The sequence below is a fragment of the Perognathus longimembris genome, chromosome 9 (genome assembly GCF_023159225.1).
Source record: "Perognathus longimembris pacificus isolate PPM17 chromosome 9, ASM2315922v1, whole genome shotgun sequence".
NCBI lineage: Eukaryota > Metazoa > Chordata > Mammalia > Rodentia > Heteromyidae > Perognathus > Perognathus longimembris.
In genome coordinates this window covers 18,527,172-18,550,902 of record NC_063169.1, presented here as the reverse complement: position 1 = coordinate 18,550,902, position 23,731 = coordinate 18,527,172, and the positions used below count along the sequence as shown (strand labels likewise).

Below are 23,731 nucleotides of genomic sequence, written 5' to 3'. Positions count from 1 at the left end.
ATGCATAATCAAAAACTACAGTTCAAGTGCGATATGAGTGCAAAGGTGGCAACTACATGGGCAACCGTGGGCATAGTGGCCCTGCTGCACTTGTGGCTGAGGTAAGTGAGACATGAAGTATCAGAGCATTCATGGCTGGTTAGTACAGAAAGGACACAAGGAGTCTCAGGACTGTGAAACATTTTCAACACATCTGTCTTAGGGTAGAGTATTCCTAAAAACAGAATTATTCCAGATGAAGATTTCACAATATCCTTAATCAAGATTTTAACACTAAGAAGCTTAAAAAAAAACTAACTTGTACTCATTATACAAATGGATTCATTTCTTCTTTTCTATCCTTAATAAAAATGAAAAATACAACTCATTTAAATTCTTCTAAGTAGATCAACAATTGTTATTTAAAACTTTGTAACAGCTTGAACTATAAAGTTATAGTGCTATCCTCACTATATTACATATGTATCTAATATATATTGAACATAAACATGTATATACATATGTATAAACACACAAATACAAACAATTCCTCTGACAATTGATCTGTCTTGCATATTCTATCAAAGCAATCTTATCAGCACAATAGCTTATTGTCAGTAGTGTTGGTTTCCTTTCAAAAAGCATGAGATTAGGTTTAATGTTAAGGAAACAGGCTTGAAAACAAATTTGTACATTGCATCCTTACCTAATATGTCCAGTTGCCGTAATCTGGTGCAATTAGATGCTAGCTCTTCAATGTCTGTATCACACACAGACCTGTTAGCTGTGAGAAAGAGTTTCTGCAAGTTTGGGAGCTGGCGTGCTAGTTTGGCGAAGCATCCAGTGCTGCTCTGCAGAGTGGGGCACCAGCCTAGGTCGAGTTCCTCCAGAAGTGGACACCCAGAAGCCAGTTCTGCTATCCCATTCTCCGTAATGTTCTTACACCTCCACAGATCCAGGGTCCGGAGCTTTTTACACTTGGCTCCTATCATGCTAGCTATCACATCGTAGTCTTCTATCTGGAAATGAAACAGTTCAACCTTTTATGTAGTATGCACAGGAATGTGAAGTGTTCACAGCAAGTTAATACCCTCAAGTCATCACACTGTTTTGCTTTCATGTAAACACACCACATCACTGTTAATACAGATCTGACCACTCATATCACTTATCTGTTTCCTAAAACAGCAAGAAGGACCACTTACTTTGAAACTGATGTAACAAGCTCAGAGAGATAAACAGCTCATGTTTTCTCACATATGTGGAATCTAGACCTCAAATACACTAGTACATAATAAGTTATACAGATCTCTAGGCATTCACACATAGTAAGACCAAAGGAGGACACTCTTAGGAGTGGAACAGAAAGGTGCAATGCCTATGTGCATCTGATCATACAAAACAATATTTATCAGTGACAAAGGAAAAAAAACCCAAAGTAACAAAAAACCTCTTGTTTCCATTTCTTAGAATTCATTGAGATAAATATAATTTTATATATGATGCACACAGTGCTCTTGAGCCTTTTGGTCCTCTCTCTTTTGTCTTGTATATAAGTTTAACTGTTTTAAGGAGGGTAAAGAATGAGCACAGAAATGGTGGGACAAGGGATGAACAAATGCAGCAGTGATACTCACTAGACACTATGTTGGAAAAGAAATAAAAAACTTTTGGGGGGGTATGGAGGAAACAACTGGAAGAAAGTGAGGGAAAGGGTGGCGCTGTGCAAAAAGAAATATACTCATTATTGACTTATGTAACTATAACCATTCTGTACATCACTTTTACAATAATAATAAATAAAAACAAATAAAAATAATTCATATATACCAATTAAACCACACAAAAAAGAAACAAAACTATTGAAATGAACTCAGGGAGTAGAAATTATAGGGATCTTTTTGTTTGCTGGCTTTCTTTTTTGGTCTTATTTGTCTTTGTAAATGTAAGGGGGAAGCACAGAAGTGGAGGGATAAAGCTAAACAACTGCAGCAACGGTACTCACTAGACACTACGTGGAAAATAAACTATACAACTTGTGGGTAGGATGTTAGGGAAAATTGGGACAAAGAGGGCAGGGGTGACATTGTCTAAAAGGAAATGAACTCTTTGCCTGACTTATAACTGATCTCTGTATTTAGCATTTTCAAATGAAAAATTAATGTAACAGCATGGTAAATGAATTTACTCCAAATGAAGTCTGATCCTTAGTCTCTCATAAACAGTTGAAGATTATGCGCTATTCATTTCTGCCTGTCATTTTAATTTTGCTGATGTGACTCTTTGATAGGATATAGATTTTTTCCTATTTTATCAATAATTAATGTATTTAGGTAGATAGGTAATATACCTCTGCTAAAGCTATATGCTTTGGCAGTCTCTAGAACTGTGTGGAAATGCTGTGACAGTGCTAATTAGAATTGTATTTGGGGTTAAGTGAGGCAGGCACAGACTGAATGTATACCACAAAAATATTATGTTAATCACTGTCAGTATTGGAGGTGTCCAATACTTATCTCATGATTGCAGGATAAGCATCTCCTAATCAAGGATTAAACATTTCACTTCTTGGCTTTGTGTGCTTTAATAATGTTTCTTTAAATAGCTTATTTCAAGAGGTTCATTTGATTTTGCTCTAATCAAGTATCAAAGTTATCACCAGAAGTCAAAAGGAAAGAAAAGTAGCAAATATTTACAACTATTTTTCCTTTTGCTTATTTGCTTATTCTATTTTCAACAAATATTTACACACCTACTATGTACTAGAACCACTACAGATACAATAACAGCAAATCAAAAAGCAGACCATTTGTTTACATTGTTGGAAAGATACGGAGTAAACCAATGAGCAAACTTAAGTCAGAGAGCAGCAAGCAGGGTGACAATTAAAAAGTGACATGAGAGCAATCAGAGTGTCAAGAGTGGATGAATGAATGGCTGGTAGTTGCAAGGCTCTCCAAAAATGAGCTTGGTGCTCTACAGAAACAACTACTCTGGTAAGGGTGGTGAGAGAGGGTAGGCTATGGAGGCAGGGTTATGCAGGGGTCAGGCAATTCAGTCTGGCACTGTTGTTGTTGTTGTTTTTTAGTGGGATGGAAACAAAGATAATATGATTTACACTAAAACAAAACTTGTCTGATTTCTTTTTGGAGAATGGCTAAGGGAAAGTGGGAACAACACTGATTGTAGATCACGCAGCCAGCCAATTAGTGTCTTTAAAAAAATTAGGGCTGTGGTATGGTTCAAGTGATAGAATGTCTCCCTAGAGCCCAAATCTTAGTTAAACACACACACACACACACACACACACACACACACACGGGGGGGGGGAGAAGAGAGAGGAAAAGGGGAGAGAAGGGAGATGGGGAGAGGGGAGAGGGAGAGGAAGAAAGAGAGAGGAGGAAGGAAAGAGAGAGACAGATTGAGAGAGAGAGAGAGAATTAATCTTTTTGAAAACCATAATTCTGATAATGCTTAATTTGTACTGTGGCAATCTTTTTGGTATAGTATGGTGGTATTCTTGCCCAATATACTATATGATGTGAAGCTACTACAAGAGTTTTTGTTGTTTTGTTTATGTTTTAGTTTTGGCAGACCTGAAGTTTAAGCTCAGGGTCTCACACTTGTTAGGCTAGCACAACACTATATAAGCGATGGATCAGCCTTTCTTTATGCTAGTTATTTTTGGAGATGTTATTTTTGGAGTCTAGCAAACTTTTCTGCCTTAGCTGGCTTCAGATTATAATCCTTCAGATCTCAGTTTCCTAAGTAGCTAGGCTTACAGATATGAGCCACTAGTGCCTGGCCCCCAAGAGTTTTCTGTTGTGAACATTTCACAGTATTATTAAACACAGGAAACCCAAAGATATTCAGAGGTGGAAAAATAAAATTCCAAGAAACAAAATGAACCAGGAATGTATTTTTTGTTGATAACACTACAATTTTGACCCATGATAAGGGTTAAAATTATTGAAATGTTTTACAGTTATTGGTACTAAGCATTCTCAATTTGGATTAGCATTTCCTCAAGGGCTCAGCTGCCATACACATGGTTATCAGCTACTAGACTGGATACTACAGTCAGAGAGGCTAATTATAAAGTTAGGGTACTTAGGGTATTATGTAGGTTCCTTGATTCTTTTTCTTTTAGACTATCAGTAGGCTCACTTAATTATTTTTTTCTTTCCCTTTCTTACAACTAATTGATGAATAAAAGTTATACTTTCCTGCTTTCAGACTACAAAGTCTGTCATATGAGTAGGTGCTAGATACTAGTAAACATGCTTCAAAAGGCATACAACCTCTAGAAAGCGTCCTCAAGGGAAGATGGTATATCTTCTATCCTCCCTTGTAGCATGACTCCGAAGCATGAGGCAAAATATGTGACTGACATTTTGTAAGGAAATTCAAAAGTGGTAAATGGTTGGTCTGAAATAACGTCTGGCTGAACCAGACGGAACCCTTTTCATTACATTATACTTTTCCTTTCTCCAATTTGAGAAAAAAGTTTAAATGTGGGATACAATGTGGTTTGTTAACCATAAATCTAAGAAATTGTGAGTAGATGGGGCAGAAAAAACTCACCTGTGGGAACAAACAGAATAAGCAAGCTAAATGTAGAGGACTTTCAGATACTCACCATTACACAGCTGCCCAAACTGAGGTGCTGCAGCTCTGAGCAGAAGTTCAAAATGCTGAGCAGTGCTGTTTGCTGCCATCAGGGACCACATCCAGGCAGATGAGGAAAGTGAATGAAAGTAAAACAAAGAGAGGAGGTCAATTAGACATTAAAGGCTGTCACTGCTTTTTCTGAAATACAGCTCAAAACCTAGGCTACAGATTCCACAAATGCCACTTAATGAGTCCCCAAGTGCTCCACCATTGATTGGCTTAGAGTCAAGATAATCATTACTGCTCTCCATGTAACTTGTCATCTTGTATATGGTTTTGCATACGCTAAGTATACCTATATTCCTATAGGATCTCTCGGTTTATTTCTCAGAGGTAAAAAATATTTGAAGATCTAGTTAAGAAAGACGACAAGTCAATCTACCCCTTCCTCAAAAATGGAAAAAAAAAAAAAAGGAAAAAAAGAGAAGAAAATAGGAGAAAGACCAAGACCTACAGGGATTAGTGACACTACTGAAGAACAGCGACAGCTCTGACTTTCGCTCATCAGCTGCAACCTGATGGAACTGCCAATAGAGTCACCCCAAATCAGATCTGAGCTGGTGACTTTAATGTCAAAGGATTCTCTTTGCTGACAAGGATACTGATCGCCATTGAGCAACTGTCAGTAGCAACATGCTGGTGGAAATATACATAACATGCATTTTCTACTCATGTTCCTGCTATTTAAACCTGTCTTATCCAATACAATGGGAACGGTCTCACCACTAAAGAAACCTAAAGGCATAGTACACTAAAAAGTCATGACAACTGAAGTATTTTTTACATGTTCTAATTCATTTGATGCGACAACTGACAAAAAACTATGAAAAATGAAACAATGTAAAGTATTAAAAATTTCTAGGTTTTTCTTTGATCAAGAAGAAACTATTCACTCACCATGCAAAACTTATATCTGAACATGTGAAATAAATCCTGCTTAACAAAATTAAGCTATTATGCAATGTCTGTTAAATCTTCCAGGTATTCAGAAATTGAAAAGTACCAGTTGAGGGAGGGGTGAATAAACAAGGTGTCAATGACAATACAAAACATCTGGCCAAATCCCAGATAAGATTCTCATTGGGAATATAAAGTAATAAAAGTATTTCACATAAAATAAAGTTACATAAAGCAAAAATAAATTAACTGTTACAATAGGCCCTAAAGGATACTAGACTTCAGCTCATTTCCCCATGGAGCATTTCTTTACCTTTAAGCAAAAGAAAAAAACCCACGGTTTTATTGATTGTATATTTAAATTTTAACATCACATACATGTATATGATAATTCAATGTAACTCTCAGAAAGTGAACATTACAAGGACATATAAGACTAGTGAATTTTGAGGTTCTCCACAATATATAGCCATGTTTATTAATAGCAGTAAGCTACTGAGTTTGTTTTTATTAATGCATCCTATCTTCATAAAACTGCTTTCTAATACTTTCCCATGAGCAAGATCTGGGACATACTGGAGAATTTTAAAAGAGCATCCACTATGTCTATATAAGAAATCCTAAGCAAAATTGGCTGAGGATGTGGCTTGGTGGTAGAGTGCTTGTGTACCATGAACAAGGCTCCTGGTCCCCAGCACTGGATAAAAATGCACTCTCAAACATGCACATGCTTAAATAATTTACATAACTTGTCTGGTAAGTTTGAAATTATTTACTGAGGTATCGCAACTATATGGGAAAGTACAGGATCGAATATGATATTCATATTGCTAACACCAGATGTTAATGACAGGCTACTTTCAGTTTTAGTTAATTTTGACAATTAATTTTATGTATCAGCCTCTGTGGGCTCCAGGGTTTGGAGACACTTGGTTAAAATATTATGCTGAGTGTTTATGTAAAGGTATTTTAGGACAGGGTTAACATTTAAATCAGCAAATGGACTAAAGCACATTTCCCTCCATGTGTCAGAGTCTCATCCAATCAATTAAGAGCCTCAACAGATAAAAAAGGCTGATCCTTCTCCAAGTAAGAGAGAATTCCTGCCTGATGCTTTTCAAACTGAGAAATGGGCCTTTCTCTTACTGAACATCAGCTCTTCCTGGGTCTCCAGCTTGCTCAACCCTGTAGACCTTGAGACTTACCGGCCTCACAACCACATGTACCAATTCTTTATAATACATTTTAATAATATGTCTCCTATTAGCTTTGTTCCCCTAGAGAACTATAGCTAGTTCAGCTGTCCCTGTCTTGGTTGCTCCCCTTGCTACTTTCACTTGGGGAAAGGCAGCTGCCAGCCATGTCATGAGGACAGTAAGCCACCCTATGGAGACTCATGTAGAGAGAAAAAAAGGCCTAAAGCCAAGATCTCAGAACCAGTTATGCCAATAACCATGTGAGTGAGTTTGGAGGAGGATCTTCCAGACACAGTCCTGCTTTGAGATAACTGAAGCTTCAGCTAACAATTTGTCTTCAACCTCCTTAGAGGCCTTTTTTGGTCTCCTTAGAGCTATAACACCCATCTAAAATAATCCAGACTCCTGAACTACAGCAACTGTGAGATAATAAATGTAGTTCATCTTAAACCACTACATTTTAGAGTAATTGATGTAAAACAAGAGATCAATAATACATGCATTAGGATATACAGTTAGTGCTATATAAGCACTAAGTGAATGAATAGGATTCCCTTGAAAAGCCTATTAAGTACAGACATTTGTAATACACACACACACACACACACACACACACACACACACACAGAAACTTATGGCAGTGCTTGAACATTCACAACTTTTACACAGTTGAATACAATTTTCAAATTTCTTTTCTACTTTAGCTATTCATTCTGTCTAACTTAGACTTTATCCCATATATTGACATTTAAAATTCCGAGAAGTTTAATTCATTTTCGAGCTTTTAATCTGTTTTTTCATAACTACTTGTTTTGTTGGTTAGTTTATTTATGTTCAATTGTTGTTCGTTGTTTTTTAAAAGTGTGATTTCTTTTACTTCCTTGAACATGTACCACTGGATCCTCTACTTTATTCCACCCTGTCTAAGGGTCTTACAGACTGTCCCCTTCCAGAACCAGCAGTCTGCCCAGGTATAGAAGCCGTAGAAGCTTAGCTTAGTTCTGACCGTGAGGCATCACCAATATCAGCCAGGTCACTATGTCCTTTGTGGTTTATCTACCTAGGCCATATCCCTCCTTTCCCCCAAATCCTTCCTTTCCCCAAAAGTTTCATCCAAATCCCTGGAGTGGACTTAACAGCCATATAATACTAACACTTAGCTCAAACTGATTATCCATTCCTAGAGCAAGATAATAGGTTCTCTTGATAGTTTGAGATAAATTCCTTGATAAGTCAGTGTTTCTAATTAAAAAGAAGTGAGAAATATTTCTTGTAAAGAGTACCATTATTAGCATGCGTGGACTGTACTTCAGAGAAAGTTTTTCTCTTCTTATTGTCTATCTTAAAGACTGTAACTTTAAGGCACATGCCTAACAGCATGTCTTTTTACTCATGTTTGAACTAAAGGTCTAATCAAAAGTATCTAGAAAATACTGAAGGAATAATAGGTGTATTCTTTCTCTAGGAGAATTTTTAGTTTTAAAAAAGGAGTTCTTACCTAAATACATTTATGCTAGCAAGTATTTCATAATAACTTTGCCTTTACATTAAATTTGGAATTAGAAAAATAATTTAATAGTCAAGAGGACTATCTTTTTTTATTCCCATCTAAAAAAAAAACTGACATAGAACAAAAGACTATTCCTGATGAGTGACATTACTCATCTTTGCTGAATAAGAGACTGAGTTACAGAGGGATGGATGTGATAGTTAATGGAAGAGATGCTATAAGAGGTGTAATAGAATCAAATAAAGGTAAATAAAAGGAGTGATGGGTACCACTGAAACGAATAATTATAATTTACCACTATTTAATGGCTTTTCAACAAAGTAAAGCATATTGGTTATAATCCAAAGACCACAAGAACACCCTGGTTAAGAGAACAACCATATACACACCTATAAGACCAGTTGCAATCCCTCTAAGCCCAGTTAACCCATTTCCTCTTAAAGTAGGTTTGAATGTTTATTCTCTATGCAGTTAAGAGTTCACAATTAAGGTACAGCTAGTGATATCAAAGTACACATAAGAAATGATGAAGAATAAAGGTATTCCTTTCCAGGTATTGTTGAGATTCAATAGTTTAGGGCAGGAGTTGTCAAACTATGACTCATAAGCCAAATCTAGTGTACTATCTTTTTTTTGTGTTTGTTTGTTTGCCAGTCCTAGGGCTCGAATTCAGGGCCTAGGCACTGTCCCTGAGCTTCTTTTGCTCAAGGCTAGCACTCTACCACTTGAACAACAGTGCCACTTCCAGCTTTTTGTTTATGTGGTACTAAGGAATCAAACCCAGGGCTTCATGCATGCTAGGCAAGCATTCTACCACTAAGCCACATTCCTAGCCATGTACTATCTATTTTTACAAGCACAATTTTACTAGAACTCATTAAAATATTGTCTATGGCTGATTTGCACTTCAAAAACAGAAATGAGTCTCTGTGACAGAAACCTTAGAGTCAACAAGGTTTAGAATACTTACTTTCTGGCCATTCACAGAAAATGTTTGCAGATGCCTACTTAAGTGAAGAAAACGATTTACTATAATGGGCACTTGTAACACATGTATACCTACAAGTATATGAATCAAAACTGTATTATGTACAACTAAAAAAATCACTCCACAATTGAATGTAGAAACTTCATAAACCTCTTGTTTTAGACTTGAAGTCTCCTTTAGGTTCCCAAGTCTACAAATTCTACTGCATGTGAAATTCACTCAATGGAAGCACAGGAGGGGTACACAATTTTGTCAGCACCTTTTATAATGTAAAACAGCACATTTTCAAATGAGCTTAGAATTTTCAAATAAAAACGAGTCCTATTCAAATTATTACAGGAAGAAATATTCTAAGGAATGACAGAATCCATGACAATTCAAATGTTCTTCAGTTTCAAAATGTATGCTGTCATCTGGCAGAGCAAAGTACTTTTTAGACTTTTTAATTTTTTTGTTGATCATGGGGCTTGAACTCTAGGCCTGGGTGCTACCCCTAAGCACTTCAGCTCAATAGCCTCTACTACTTGAGCCACAGTGCCAATTTTGGTTTTCTGGTCGTTAATTGGAGATAAAAAGTCTCAACAGACTTTCTTGCCCAGGCTGGCTTTGAACTGCAATCCTCAGACCTCAGCCTCATGAGATTTCACAGGCATGAGCCACTGGCACCCAGCAAAAGAATTATTTTATGTTCCACTTAAAAATCTACCTACTAACACTTTCAAGCAGCTTCAAACCTCAATGGATAACTATTTGTAAAAAACCTAACAATCTTCCTTCCTCCTCACAGGTAAAGAGAAAGATAGCTTTTAGCCAGTACCATACACACAACTAAATGCTCAATTACATGATACTCAGCCATTTCAAGTAGTGAAATACCAAAAAAGGGAAGGAGTGAATGGCAACATAACAGCTTGTGAATAGGGAGAAAAGCAAAAGATACGCTAAGTGTGAGTGGTTTTGTAATTAGGAAAAAATAACATAAAAAACAACTTCAGTGCATGCTCACAGAAGCATACCTTATTTCAATGATTACAAGAAGGAAGAACACTGTTTCTCCTTCTTTTCATAGCTGCTCTCTTATCTTTTTCCAGTAATTTCCTCATAGTGTCCTTATTGAAGCTACCAAATATTCAGATGCTCTAATGACTACTTCTGAAACAAAGAATTTCAACATCATAACAATGTGAGTAGACAATGAAAGTCTCAGGTAAACAGGTATGAAATACTATTAGCTACTACTAGTGTTTTTTCTTGTTACAAAGAAATTAGTAGGCAAAAAGGTATGAATTCAAATGTTGACTGGAAGTATTTTTAAAGAAATGTTACCCATAAACTTCAAAAATTCCCATCCTGTAGGCATCTAAAGTCCTAAGCATAAACACTTTAACTGATGTTTAAGTATACTCACATTTAACTACTGACTAGCCCAGAGTTATTTGTGCATATTGTGCACATTTTATAATATGCTAAGATCATGTATAATCCATGTATGTGGTGCACTTTGCTTCCTGTGTTACATTAAAATACATTCATAGTTGTTATACCTAGTATAACTTCTTTTGATTGCTGTAAAAAATTATTACTTATCTTAAATAAGGAGTGAAACTTGTGATTATATTCTCAGTACAAAATGATGGGATTCCAGGTCAGTATTCTCTAATATAGAGCAGGATTCCTAGAAAGGATATTGATAAAAAGGACATATGTGTGTGTGTGTGTGTGTGTGTGTGTGTGTGTGTGTGTGTGTGTGTGTGTGTGTGTGTGTGTGTGTGTATGTATATATATATCCAGTCCTGAGGCTTGAATTCAGAGCCTGGGTGCTGTCCCTGAACTTATGTTTTGCTCAAGGCTAGCACTCTACCATTTGAGCCACAGCACCTCTTCCAGCTTTTTCTGTGTATATGGTACTAAGGAATCAAACTCAAGGCTTCATGCATGCTAGGCAAGCACTCTACCATTAAGCCACATTCCCGGCTCCAATAATTTATATATTATATAGTCAACCTAAAATACGATTTATGGTATCATGTGAACACAGATAAATGTAATTTCACTGATCGTGTTTCAAACACAAGAGAGTACTATGTCCAAGTAATAATTTCTTGTTTTTCTTTTTTGCCAGTCCTGGGCTTTGAACTCAGGGCCTGAGCACTGTCCCTGGCTTCTTTTTGCTCAAGGCTAGCACTCTGCCACTTGAGCCACGGTGCCACTTCTGGCCTTTTCTATATATGTGTTTCTGAGGAATTGAACCCAGGGCTTCATGTATACGAGGCAAGCACTCTTGCCACTAGGCCATATTCCCAGCTCCAAGTAATAATTTTGTAAAAGTATAGCCACTAAGTAAAAATTCATGAATTTACATGAAAATATCTCCAGAAAATTCTACAAATTGTCATTCAACTATTGGAATTTAAAATATACCCATACATATGAAATATTTCTTCTCTCATAATTTATATGCCCTAGTATTATAATTTCAGTAAATATGTAGAAGAAACAGCGTATAAGTTGAGAATTTGGAGAACTATTTAAAGCACATAAAACTAATCATATGTAGAATAATCATCATTCCAGAATATTTAAGTGATTATTTTACAAAGATGTGCTATGAACCATCTATTGAAAAGTGTTCCCTTTTATACAGTTTACATTTATAAAACTGTACAGATTATGCACTGATGCCAAATCACAACGTGAAAATATTGTTGCTTACAAATTAAATTTTAAGACCCACATTGAGTTGGGAAATTTAGGATTCTAGCTGATGTCTAAAATGACACAAGTAAAGCTTTTTAACATGTCTTTGAGGGGAAGGAAGTAGTTTCTAAAGCTAACTATAGATGTTTTATAGCTACATTAGAAGTACCAGTTTCAATGTAAAGTTCAGATAACTCGTCAAATTCCAATAATGCATAACTGTAATGAAACAAAATCTAAGACTAAATTTCACACCCTTGCCTTGCCCTGCAGTCTCACTTCAGAACAGATTTCTTTCATGGTTATATCTCTCCTACAATAATAGAGTTGAATGCATCTTTCCTCACAGATGACTAGACTGATCAATTTCTTTAACAAACCATATGGATGGTAGCATAGATTTATAGTCAAAGAGACATTGACAGTTTACACACCAGCTGGACTTGTCAGTAACCTTATTGAATGTATGCTTCTATCAGAGGAGTAAGGGCTAGGCTGTCATGGAAGCATGCAAGAGAAGTCTGAGGCATATGTTGTTTGACACTGTCCAGCTAAATGAGGTCCAGCTCAGAAAGTGTTCTGACTTCTTCCCAAAGCACTTTTTGTCTCTATAGTAAGATGAGGGTGTCAAATCTGTTTTGTGTTGACTCCTTTACACAGTTCAATCACATATTCTCAGTGTTCTCTTTTTATGTTCACCAAAGAAGTCTTATAATTGTAGTTTGGCTGCCCTTAGACTTGCCGACAATGAGAGGATAAGCCAGTGTACTTTCTCTAATGAAGGGTGTCTTTTCCATGTGGGTTCTTAAGCCTGATTCACAGATCACAGTTATAACTGTGGTTGGTAATGTATCTACCTCCTAAGACACGACAACTCTGCTGACAAAATCAGGTCCTGTGACACTGATGGAACCAGGAACTACTCACTAAGGCCCACTGCTACCAAAACCAAGGATTTCCTCTGAAGCTCCTACAAGACCAATCAGGACAGAGCAGCATAGACACATATACCACAAACTGTAAGAAAGTTTGTTTTTTATCATATTAGTAAATTAAACTTTGTCAGTTATTCATCTTGAGTATGTCTAAGAATAAATTAATTACTAACATAAGTCTATCTTATATGTTCCCTACTTGTATTAATCTTTTAAAAATAAACTAGTTTTTTTTAAAGAAATAAACTAGTTTTGATGACAGCCTGAGTTAGACAATGCAGGTGACTACAGTCAGTTCTTCTTATTTTGGTTTCTCCTATTGGTCTTAATAATCATCATTGGCTGTTATATAAGAAGTTATTCTCTTTCATTTGGCCTTACAGTCTGAGTTCATTACTTACGTGGGCTCTATTAAAGTAGAGGCCACCACCATAGCTGCATAAAATGTGACTTTTTTTTTTTTACTTCAAATACAAAAGTATTGAGAAGACCCACCGATCTGCATCTTAGAAAACAAATCCACAGCATGCTAACTGTTCACATCAACAGACAGGGCTGTGCGAATGTTTGCTTACCTATGCACTCTGGAATAAAACAAAAACAGGAGTGCTACTCTCCAACAGAAATGAAGATCCACTGCTTTTGTCATGTGCTAGCTCATGAAGATTAAGGCAAGGGGGTATTTGAAACTGTCCTCACAGCCTTGTAGGCCAAGTAAGCAGTTGCTGAACCATACTTGTGGATTACTGTCATATACTAGGCCCTCACAATACCTATAATCAGTTTTTTCACTTCTTCAGATTCTTTCAATTTATGCTCTATCATTCTTGAAGTGAGGCAATCAAAACTGGATGCAGGTGTTCCATTTGTAACTCCAACTTTTAAAAAACACTCTTGGTTTTCTTGTCTGCTGCTAAGCAACAGAATGACATTCTTACTGAGATGCTTGCCATGCCCCACTCTCCCTACTCCAGACATCACCCCCCCGCTCCCCAAACAAAAGTAAACAAGAATCAAACTCCTAACACTAACCCAGACTGTTCTGGTAAATACTCAGAACTTAATCTTAAAAGACACTTCTTTCCATGCTTGTTAAAATGTAATTCTTGTGCCTCCTTTACAAGCTGTATCAGTGTGCTAGGGCTGACATGTAGGAATGAGGAAATTCAGGTCCGCGGGCCTTATGAAGCTGGAAAAATCTCTGGATACATGATGAGACAGGCCTGTAATGCTTCTAGCCAGCTGCCCACACCTGACTGCCTGTACTGATAATTTTGTATAGTGTGCAAATAATGTTATCAATATTTAAATGGCCATTGGCAGAAAAGTTTTTCCACCCCTGTAACAGAAACTTATTTATTTTTTCACATCAGAGATAAGAAGTGTGAGACAGGTTTAGGAGAGTTGGTTCTTCTAAGATCTTTCTTTTGAGTCTGCAGATGCCATTTTTCATGAGTATCTTCACTTTGTGTGCCCTGTGTTTCTGTCCGTGTCCTAATCTCTCCTGACACAGTCACCAGCCATATTGGATTACAACTCACCCTAAGGACCTCATTTAACCTTAATTACATCTTTAAAGATCTTGTCTCCGAGTGCAGTCACATTCTGAGGCACAGCAGGTTAGTACTTCAACATAGAAATTTTAGGGAGCCACAATTCAGCCCATTAGACACTAGTTAAGAATGGATTGCAGATATTTGTCCATTTAGGGGTAATTTATGTTCCTAAGTAAAGGGTCATTATGTTTCCAACTTATTCTAAAATGGTTCAGAAAAACAATTATGCTTATAGTGGGGGAAATCTGGGTAAAAGCACATGGGAAATGATCTCTCCCTTTGTCTCTGGTATTTCTTTGTGGGTTTTTTTTTTTGTCTGATGTCAACTTTTCTGAAGGTTTGAAATTGTTTCAAAATAAGGTTTTTTTTCCCTTTTTAAGCTTTTAATAGTTTAGTGAACTGCCTTAATAGGTGAAATAAAAGCCTACTTTCATGAAAATATATCATCCTAATGGCTAAAGAAATGCTCCAATCAATGTTTACCATAATAAAAATGTTATGAATACATAAGGACTGGAGGGATTGAATCAAAGTTTGTAATTATTTCCTTCTACAAAAAGAAAATTTCCATCTTTTCCTAAAGTTATTCACTGGAAAGGACTCCCCCAAATCAGTTAAGACAATAACTAAAACAAACACAATAAAGAGAGTCTAAATCTCAGCTCAAGGGCTTCCCAGTATAGGGTATCTTCTAACCAAGCACAAATCTGAGGCACTTGGGGTTTATGAACCCATTCACTCTCTGTCTCATTTATGTAGAAGCATCTTTTGATCCTTATTAAGCATACATTTACTACTCTGTACCTGCTGGAATTCAAAACTCATGCCACTAATTCTGAAAAACGTTTAGGTTCATTTTTGGGTTCTCTATCCTATTGCATTGTCTACATGGTTGTGTGTGCGTGCATGTTCATGCGTGTATGTTCATGCGTGTATATGGCTAGTACCATATTTTTATTCTTTTTCACCATGGCTCTGTAGTATAATTTGAGATCAGGTACTGTGGTATTTCCAGAATTGCTCTTTTCTGCTCAAGATCTCTTTGGCTATTCAGGGTCTTCTGTGCTTCCATATGAATTTTGGGATTATTTTTTCCTAGTTCTGTGAAGAACAACATAGCAATTTTGATGAGGATTGCAGTAGCTTGCTTTTGTTAATATTGTTGACACAATATTAATTGTGTCAATTCTTAAAGGTGGGATGCATTTCCGTCTACTGTCTTCTTCTATTTTTTTTCTTTAGTTTGTTATAATTTTCATTATAGAGTTTTGTCTTTTTTACATCTTCAGTTAGGTTTATTCTTACCATTTCATTTCTTGGTGGGACCTGTTATGTGTGAATCATTTTCCTGGTTTCCTTCCCACTGAATTTGCCAGGGGTCATGTCACTAATTAGCATTCCAGAGCCCTGCTTATTACTGGAACTAACCAGACAAATCCTTCTGCCGACTAAGAACAGCCATGTACCACCACCCTCTAGGCTGTATTTTATACTGGATAATAATGTGCTCTACATTAGTTACAATGCTATATTTCCTTACCAACTGCAAATTAGAAAATGAATAATAGCAAAAAAATTCACTGCTTTAGACAGAGGCAGCCAAACTACTGCAATAACTTCTTTTTTTTTCTATGATCTTAAATATTTTACAATTTTAACTACATCACCATACCCACTCTCAATATGGCTGTGTGCCCATTTGGCAAATTATTATTCTTTTGGCACCTTAATTTCAACATTTATAATGTAAGTTGATGCAAAATGAGCTCCAAGATATGGAAACAATTTGTTTTTCATTGTTGTTGTTATTTTTAATGTACTAAGTAAAATTATTTCTTTTTTCTTTCATTTCTGTTTCCTATGGTTTAGCCCTTGTAGTCACTGTATTTGATTCTGGTGCCCTGAGTATTGTATATACATTTATCTGAACTAGGTAAGGGAAGGAGAACATCAAAATAGTGAAACAAAGGATAAAAGGCGAACCAATGCAACAGTGATACTCACAAGACAATATGTTGGAAATTAACTGTACAACCCCAGGGTGGGGGGTAGGAAGAGGGAGGAAGGAAGGTGGGAGACAAGAGGAGGGGGTAACAAGTTTGACAAGAAATGAATTCACTGCCTTACATAAGTAACTGTAACCTCTCTTTACATCACCTTGACAATAAAATTAATTAAAAAAAAAGAATGTCGGGGCTGGGGATATAGCCTAGTGGCAAGAGTGCCTGCCTCGGATACACGAGGCCCTAGGTTCGATTCCCCAGCACCACATATACAGAAAACGGCCAGAAGCGGCGCTGTGGCTCAAGTGGCGGAGTGCTAGCCTTGAGTGGGAAGAAGCCAGGGACGGTGCTTGGGCCCTGAGTCCAAGGCCCAGGACTGGCCAAAAAAAAAAAAAAGAATGTTACCTATTCTCATTGGACTGGTTAAAGAATTAAATAATAATACAAAATGTCGAATTTCAGTAAGTTTGAAACTTAGGTCTAAAACTTAGGTCTTCAAAATCCTCTACACATTTTTAAAAGTTTTTATTTGGTGGTACTGGGTATGACCACCTCAGGATCTCAAATGCAAATGTTTTACAACTTGAGCCACACTTCCAGCCCTCCAAAGATCTCTAAATCATTATTCATTATACACTCAGACTTAACTTACAAAATTACATCTCATATTTATTATTGCTTAATTATGTTTCATGTTTATTAATATAAATTGAGCATAGGTTTATAAAGGATAACACTATAATATATATTTGACCTCTGGGGTTAATAGCCCATAATATTCTAGAGTCAATATTTTGTAACACTAACCCAGCTCCAGAGACAGGCAGAGATGAGGAGGATCACAGGGACAAGCAAAAACTTAGCAAGCCTTCTTAGGAACCTCCACACTGCTTTCCAGAGGGGTTGAACAAGTTTGCATTCCCACCAACAATGTAGTACAGTTCCCTTTTGGCCACATCCTCTCCAGCATTTGTTATTATTATTAGATTTCCTGGTGATAGACATTCTTACTGGGGTTAGGAGGAATCTCAATGTTGTTTTGATTTGCATTTCTTTTATGGCCAGTGATGTAGAGCAATTTTTCATGTGACTCTTGGCCATTCTCATTTCCTCTTCAGAGAAGTCTCTTTTTAGGTCTTTAACCCATTTGTTCAGAGGGCTGTTGATTCTTTGAAGGCTAAACATAGAGCTCCCCTACAACCTAGCAGCCCCACTTTTGGGCATCTACCCAAAAGACTACAAGCAAGACCACACTAAAGCTACCAGCACAACTATGTTCATCGCAGCACAACTTGTCATAGCTAAAACATGGAACCAACCGAGATGGCCCACAGTAGATGAGTGGATCAGGAAAATGTGGTACATATACACAATGGAATTCTATGCCTCCATCAGAAGGAATGACACTGCCCTATTCATAAGGAAGTGGAAGCACTTGGAAAAAAAAATCATACTAAGTGAAGTGACCCAGACCCAAAGAAACATAAACCCTATGATGTCCCTCATAGGGAATAGTCAGTACAGGAATAGGCTAGTCATGGATACCCCAATAGCTACACCCATATGACCACATAAGAATATGCCAAGTGAAATGAACTCCATGTTACGCAAACAAGAGTTATACCACTGTTGTAATTATTCTCAACATGCCATGTGAACTCATACTACTTTTTTTCTCTTTTTCCTTGTCTGTTTGTTTGACTGAGTAAATCACTCAGTTCTATTTCTCTTGTAGTCCCTTCTTGTGGCTGTACCCTTGCTACCACTGTATTACATCCGAGTACCCTGGATACTGTTTATACGGGTAATAGAACTGGGGAAGGTAGAGAGAATACCAAATCAAGAGACAACGAACAAAAAGACAAACCATTAAAAAAGCAACACTTAGAAACCATTTGGTGTAAACCAACTGCACAACTCTTGGGGGGAGAAGGGAAGTGGGAGGGGGGAGGGGGGAAATGAAGGAGGAGGTAACAAGTAGAACAAGAAATATACTCACTGCCTTTCATATGAATCTGTAACCACTCTGTATCACACTTTGACAATAAAGAAAAAAATGAAAAGAAAAAGAAGCTTAGCAATATGTCCATTTTAACAAAAATGCTAAGTATGGTGGAACATGCCTATAACATCCACTACATGGGCAGTGCAAATAAGATCATAGTCCAGACTGGCCTAGACAGAAAATTCAAGATGCTAAATGAAGAAATAACTAAAACAAAAAATATTGTGAGTGTGGCTCAAGTGGAATAGCACTTGCCTAACAAGAACAAAGACCTGAGTTCAACTCTAGTACAACAAAAAAAGAAAGAAAAGAGAGAGAGAGAGTAAGAGAGAGAGGAAAAAAGGAAGGAAGGAAGGCAGAAAAATGGATGGATGGATGGATGGATGAAAAGATAGACAGATAGGATAGATGGATAGAGAAAAAGAGAAAGAGAGAGGAAAAAGGAAGGAAGATAGAAAGATGGATGGATAGATGAAAAGATAGATAGACAGGATAGATGGGTAGAAAGTAAACAGAGAAGGAAGTGAGTAAAAGTGCTTTTTGGGAGCTGGGCACAGTGATATACATACACCTGTAGTCACAGCTACTCAGGAAGCTCAGTTTGAAGCCAGTATCTTAACTTGACAACAATAAAGATGAAAGTAGCACTAGTAATTTAAAAGCAAACAATACCTCCCAGAAAGTTCAATTTCATACATTCTGTTTTTCTTCTTACACTTCCTCAGAGAAAGCAGAGACATTTAAAATCATCTGGGGCCAATTTTGTGGGAGGTTTAGAGAGAGGCCAATTGCCTCAACCTTGTCTTCTCATTCTCTAATTGCACCTACTACTAACATCAGTAAGTGTAAGAGTTAAAGGTGGTGCATAAGGGACAGAAGAGGGAGGTGAAGCAATACTTGAGTGACAAGGAAGGTGTTCACACACTGATAGGAATACCAAAGTGGTCGCTTCATCTTGGTTTCAAAGAAACCAGCTAATTGTAGCTAATTGTTTTTCCTGTGAGTTTCTTTGTGCCCATAGGAGCCTGCCATGACTACACAAGAAGGAAAATACAGAAGTGAGCACAAGTTTAGGGAGAACACCTAACAAATACAGTGTGAAGCATTACAAGTAAACCCTGCCTGGTTAAGTTTTTCTCAATTTCCAATTTTCCATTCATATCACTTAATGTTATTTTAAAACTATAGATAAATGAAAAACAACACTATAAACTTTTCAACACATCTAATATTAGAAACATTGTTTAGCACTTTTATGGCATTCTAACAGATGGCTTAAAATAAATATTTAATTGAAAGTAACAGTGTACCACTTAAATTTTATCTAATTCATTCACACATTGAGTTTACATCTATATGTAAGCAACTGAAGGAAGTTATTTAGACTTAGGAACAAATGTATACATTTCCTCTCCTGAAACATGAAATCTCCTCAGTCTTCATAAATCACACTTAAAAAATATAGTTATATATTATCAGTCTCCTGAGGCAAATTAATGAAAATGCAGTTATAGTCATATACAATCAGTCTCTTGAGAAAATACAGACTAATGACTAGCTGACGATGCAATCATGTTAATATATAACATTTCACAAGTATCTCATTGGACACATTTTCACAAATCATCACAAATGCAAGATGCCTCATAAGTTTAGACTTGAGAATGGAGAGTCTTACGAAGAAAAAAAGATTTTATATCCCCACAAATAATGAATCATTTGATCACAGACCAGTAAAATATGAGTTAATATCTTGATTTAGTATCTGAGAACTCTCTTCTATCTTGGGAACTTGAGACTTGTCACCCACAAGGCTATAACTAAAACCATGGTATTCTTCCCATCAAACAAATTCATCTTTTGAACTCTAGCTAAGTGGTATTTAGTCTGATCTCCTACTAAAAAATATGCCATGATACTTCTAAAAGTGCATTATATATAACAATGTATATTTTAATTTATATTATTTCCCACTTATTCGTTATTCCAAATCAAATAATTTTCTAATTCATGTTGCTACTTTGGTATAACATAAAACTGATAAAATAGAATGAAAACATAGGTCGATCTCATTAAAAACAGCAACAAAAGCACATGTGTAAAAATCCTTACAGAGCCTGGGATTGTGGCTTAGTGGTAGAATGCTTGCCTAGCACGCATGAGGCCCTGGGTTCAATTCCTTGATACCACATAAACAAAAAATAAAAATCCTTAGAGAAAGAAAATGGAAAAGGGCAGTCCTACCAGATGATCACAATAGTTCAACAGTTATGTAAATATGATCACATAAGATAATGCTAAAAGAAATGATCTCCAAAATATGGAAACAGTGGTTTATCATTGATGTTGTTGTTGTTTTCAACGTATTATGAGATAGTATTACTTTTATCCTCTGTTCATCTTCCCTATGATTTAGCCCCTGTTGTTACTGTATTTGATTTGGTTACCCTGGGTATTTTATATATGTCTGTCTGAATCAGGGAAGGGAAGGGGAACATTAAAATGTTGAGACAAAGGGTAAAAGGCAAACCAATGCAACAGCAGTACTTACAAGACAACATGTTGTAAACTAAATGTACCATTGGGGGGAGGGAGAGACTGAGGAGGGAAGGTGGGAGAAAAATGATAGAAGGGGTAACAAGCTGGACAAGAAATGTACTCACTACCTAACATATGTAACTGTAACCCCTCTGTACTTTACCTTGACAATAAAAATTAAAAATCCTTATAGAGCATTTATATGAGCCAAGTACTGTTTTATATACCTTAAATCCTACACTTAATGATGTTAGTAGCAGGAGCAATTAGAGAATGAGAAGACAAAATTTAGGCAATTGGTCTCTCTCTAAACCTCCCACAGAATTGGCCCTAGCTGATTTTAAATGTCTCTGCTTTCTCTAAGGAAGTGTTAGAAGAAAAACAGAATGTATGAAATTGAACTTTCTGGGAGGTATTGTTTGCTTTTAAATTACTAGTGCCACTTTCATCTTTATTACTGTTAAGTTAAAACTGTGTGTGTGTATACGCACACATGTATGCACACACATGTTGGTTCAGGGTCTAGGCACTAAACTTTTGTGCTCAAGACTGTATTCTACCACTTTGAACCACAGCTCCATTTCTAGCTTTTTGGTAGTTAATTGGAGTCTCATGGACTTTCCTACCCGGGCTGGCTTCAAACCGTGATCCTCAGATATCAGACTCCTGAATAGCTAGAATTACAGGTATGAGCCACGAGCACCCAGCAAAGGCCTAAAATCTTAACATACATTTTATAAAGCATTCTCTATTAAATAATGGTAATAAAGACTATTTATCATAAAGTAACACCAAATAGCATATACAACAAACTCAGTAAGCTACACAAGTTATCTGTTTAGCAAACTACTGAATTTCAAGTGCCTAGAACAATGCGTGGCACTTAACAGGTACTCAGATAGTGTATGAATATTAAAAATTATTAAAGACCATTCTGCTACATTAGGAATAACACTGATTAAATAGCTGCGAATCTTATTCCACATTATTTATTCAGATCCATTTATTGCAGTAACACTGCAAATATCGGAACAAAAATAAAAAGTACATTAATTTCCAGGTAACCATAAGATTAGAAAAATCCAAAAGATATAAGTAAAAGAAAAACTATTAGAATAATCATAAGCATTTGTATGGTGAGCAGATACGGGTGTATTTTTTAAAAACTAAAATTTTCTTTATACTAAACTAACCAGTTAAAATTAAATGAAAGGGGAAAACAGCACCTGACATTGTAACATGCAATAGAAAATTTTAACTAGAAAGACCTAGGATCTAAGTGAAAACACTATATAACATGCTCTTACATGTGAAACAAAACCTATAGGAGCAGATGGAACACATATTAGAGAGCAAAATGAAATGCAATGAATGCACTTCTAAGTAAACTCCTTGCTGAAAGACACATTGAAAGAATGACAACCTTCCCTTTTATATAGTAAAACACTCTAGAAAACTGCTAAAACTGATATCCCTACTACCTATTAGAATGTAGTTTATATTGAGCTCACTATGTTCCGGGTACTAGGTAATTTCACATGTAATTTTAGTTCTCACAATGACCAATGAGATCTGTACTTTCATCACCCTTATTTTAGAGACAAGGAGATACTGAGTATCTTGAACAAAGAAACATTTAGACAGGCATTGGTCCATTGTAGTGGGAAAGTCACTGGCATATTATTCTGAAATATATATATAACCAAAAACCAAAAGTAATTTCATAGAGAGAGGGATGGGAAGAAGGAAATAAAATTGGATGATACAACAGAGGCAAGTAGTAGAGAAATCACTTTCTATGAGTATTCAAGATGCCATTCAAAATGGAATGAGCTAGAAAAGTAAAATATTTAAATATGGAAATGATTTAATAACCTGGGAAGACATTCTAGATAAGCAGAAAAGTAACAGTGCAGATCTAGGACCACGTAAAAATGTTCAAGGAATGGAAGGTAGGCCAACATGCTTGGAATCCAGGGATGAAGTATATTACAGGAAGTAAATGCTTACCACAGACCCTATGTACATACACTAACCCAACATCACCACTTCTAGGACTTTATTCTACAATAAAGATGGTGTGCATATTAGAATATGTAGTGTATGCAGGGCTATGTACATTTACATAAATATACATAAAATAAGGTATATGCAGGGGTGAGATTCCATGGTGGCACTCCTTTGAACAATTAACAGTTTAACAAAACAACAACAAAAAACTATGTGAAGAAGGCTGTTACTACTACTTTGTAAAATGAAAATGACTAGAAAAATTAAATGCCGATCATTTGAGAAATGATGATTAGCTTATTAATACAGTAGAAAGTTGTTTTAAAAAGGTCAGACAAGACCAGGTACTACCAAGAAAGATGTCCTTGAGATAGGTAAAAAAAGAAAACAAAAGAATACTGTAACCTCTCTGTACATCACTTTGACAATAAATAAGAAAAAAAATTCATCATCTAAGCAAAAAAAAAAAAAACAGAATATATATATGACATGGTTCTGCTTTGTTTTCTTTTCTTTTTAATGAGATCTATGATCTATGTAAGCAGAATTGTAACCTCTATGTCTGGTCATGGATATATTCTACTTTCTTCCTCCACTCTAAGATCATAGCCTCCTTTGTATTTTCCTCTCATTTCTAATTCATTCCCTGCAAGTAATTCAGCTCCCCACAGCGTGCTGCTCAGTCCACTTGAAAACATGAACAGCACAACATCACAAACATTTTGAGTGAGGAGAGGAAAACATTT

General features: G+C 36.3%; 1 protein-coding gene across 4 annotated transcripts in view; it reads right to left on the bottom strand.

Moving 5' to 3' along the window:
* Fbxl4 (F-box and leucine rich repeat protein 4) overlaps window positions 1-23,731 on the bottom strand; it is a 63,588-nt gene that overhangs the window by 4,001 nt on the left and 35,856 nt on the right. For all 4 annotated transcript variants that reach the window (XM_048353794.1, XM_048353793.1, XM_048353792.1 and 1 more), the window contains 2 exons: window positions 4,619-4,690; window positions 686-998 (listed from right to left, as the gene is read on the bottom strand). In XM_048353794.1, the coding sequence (XP_048209751.1) occupies window positions 686-998; window positions 4,619-4,690 (385 nt within the window). The remainder of the gene's footprint in view (window positions 1-685; window positions 999-4,618; window positions 4,691-23,731) is intronic.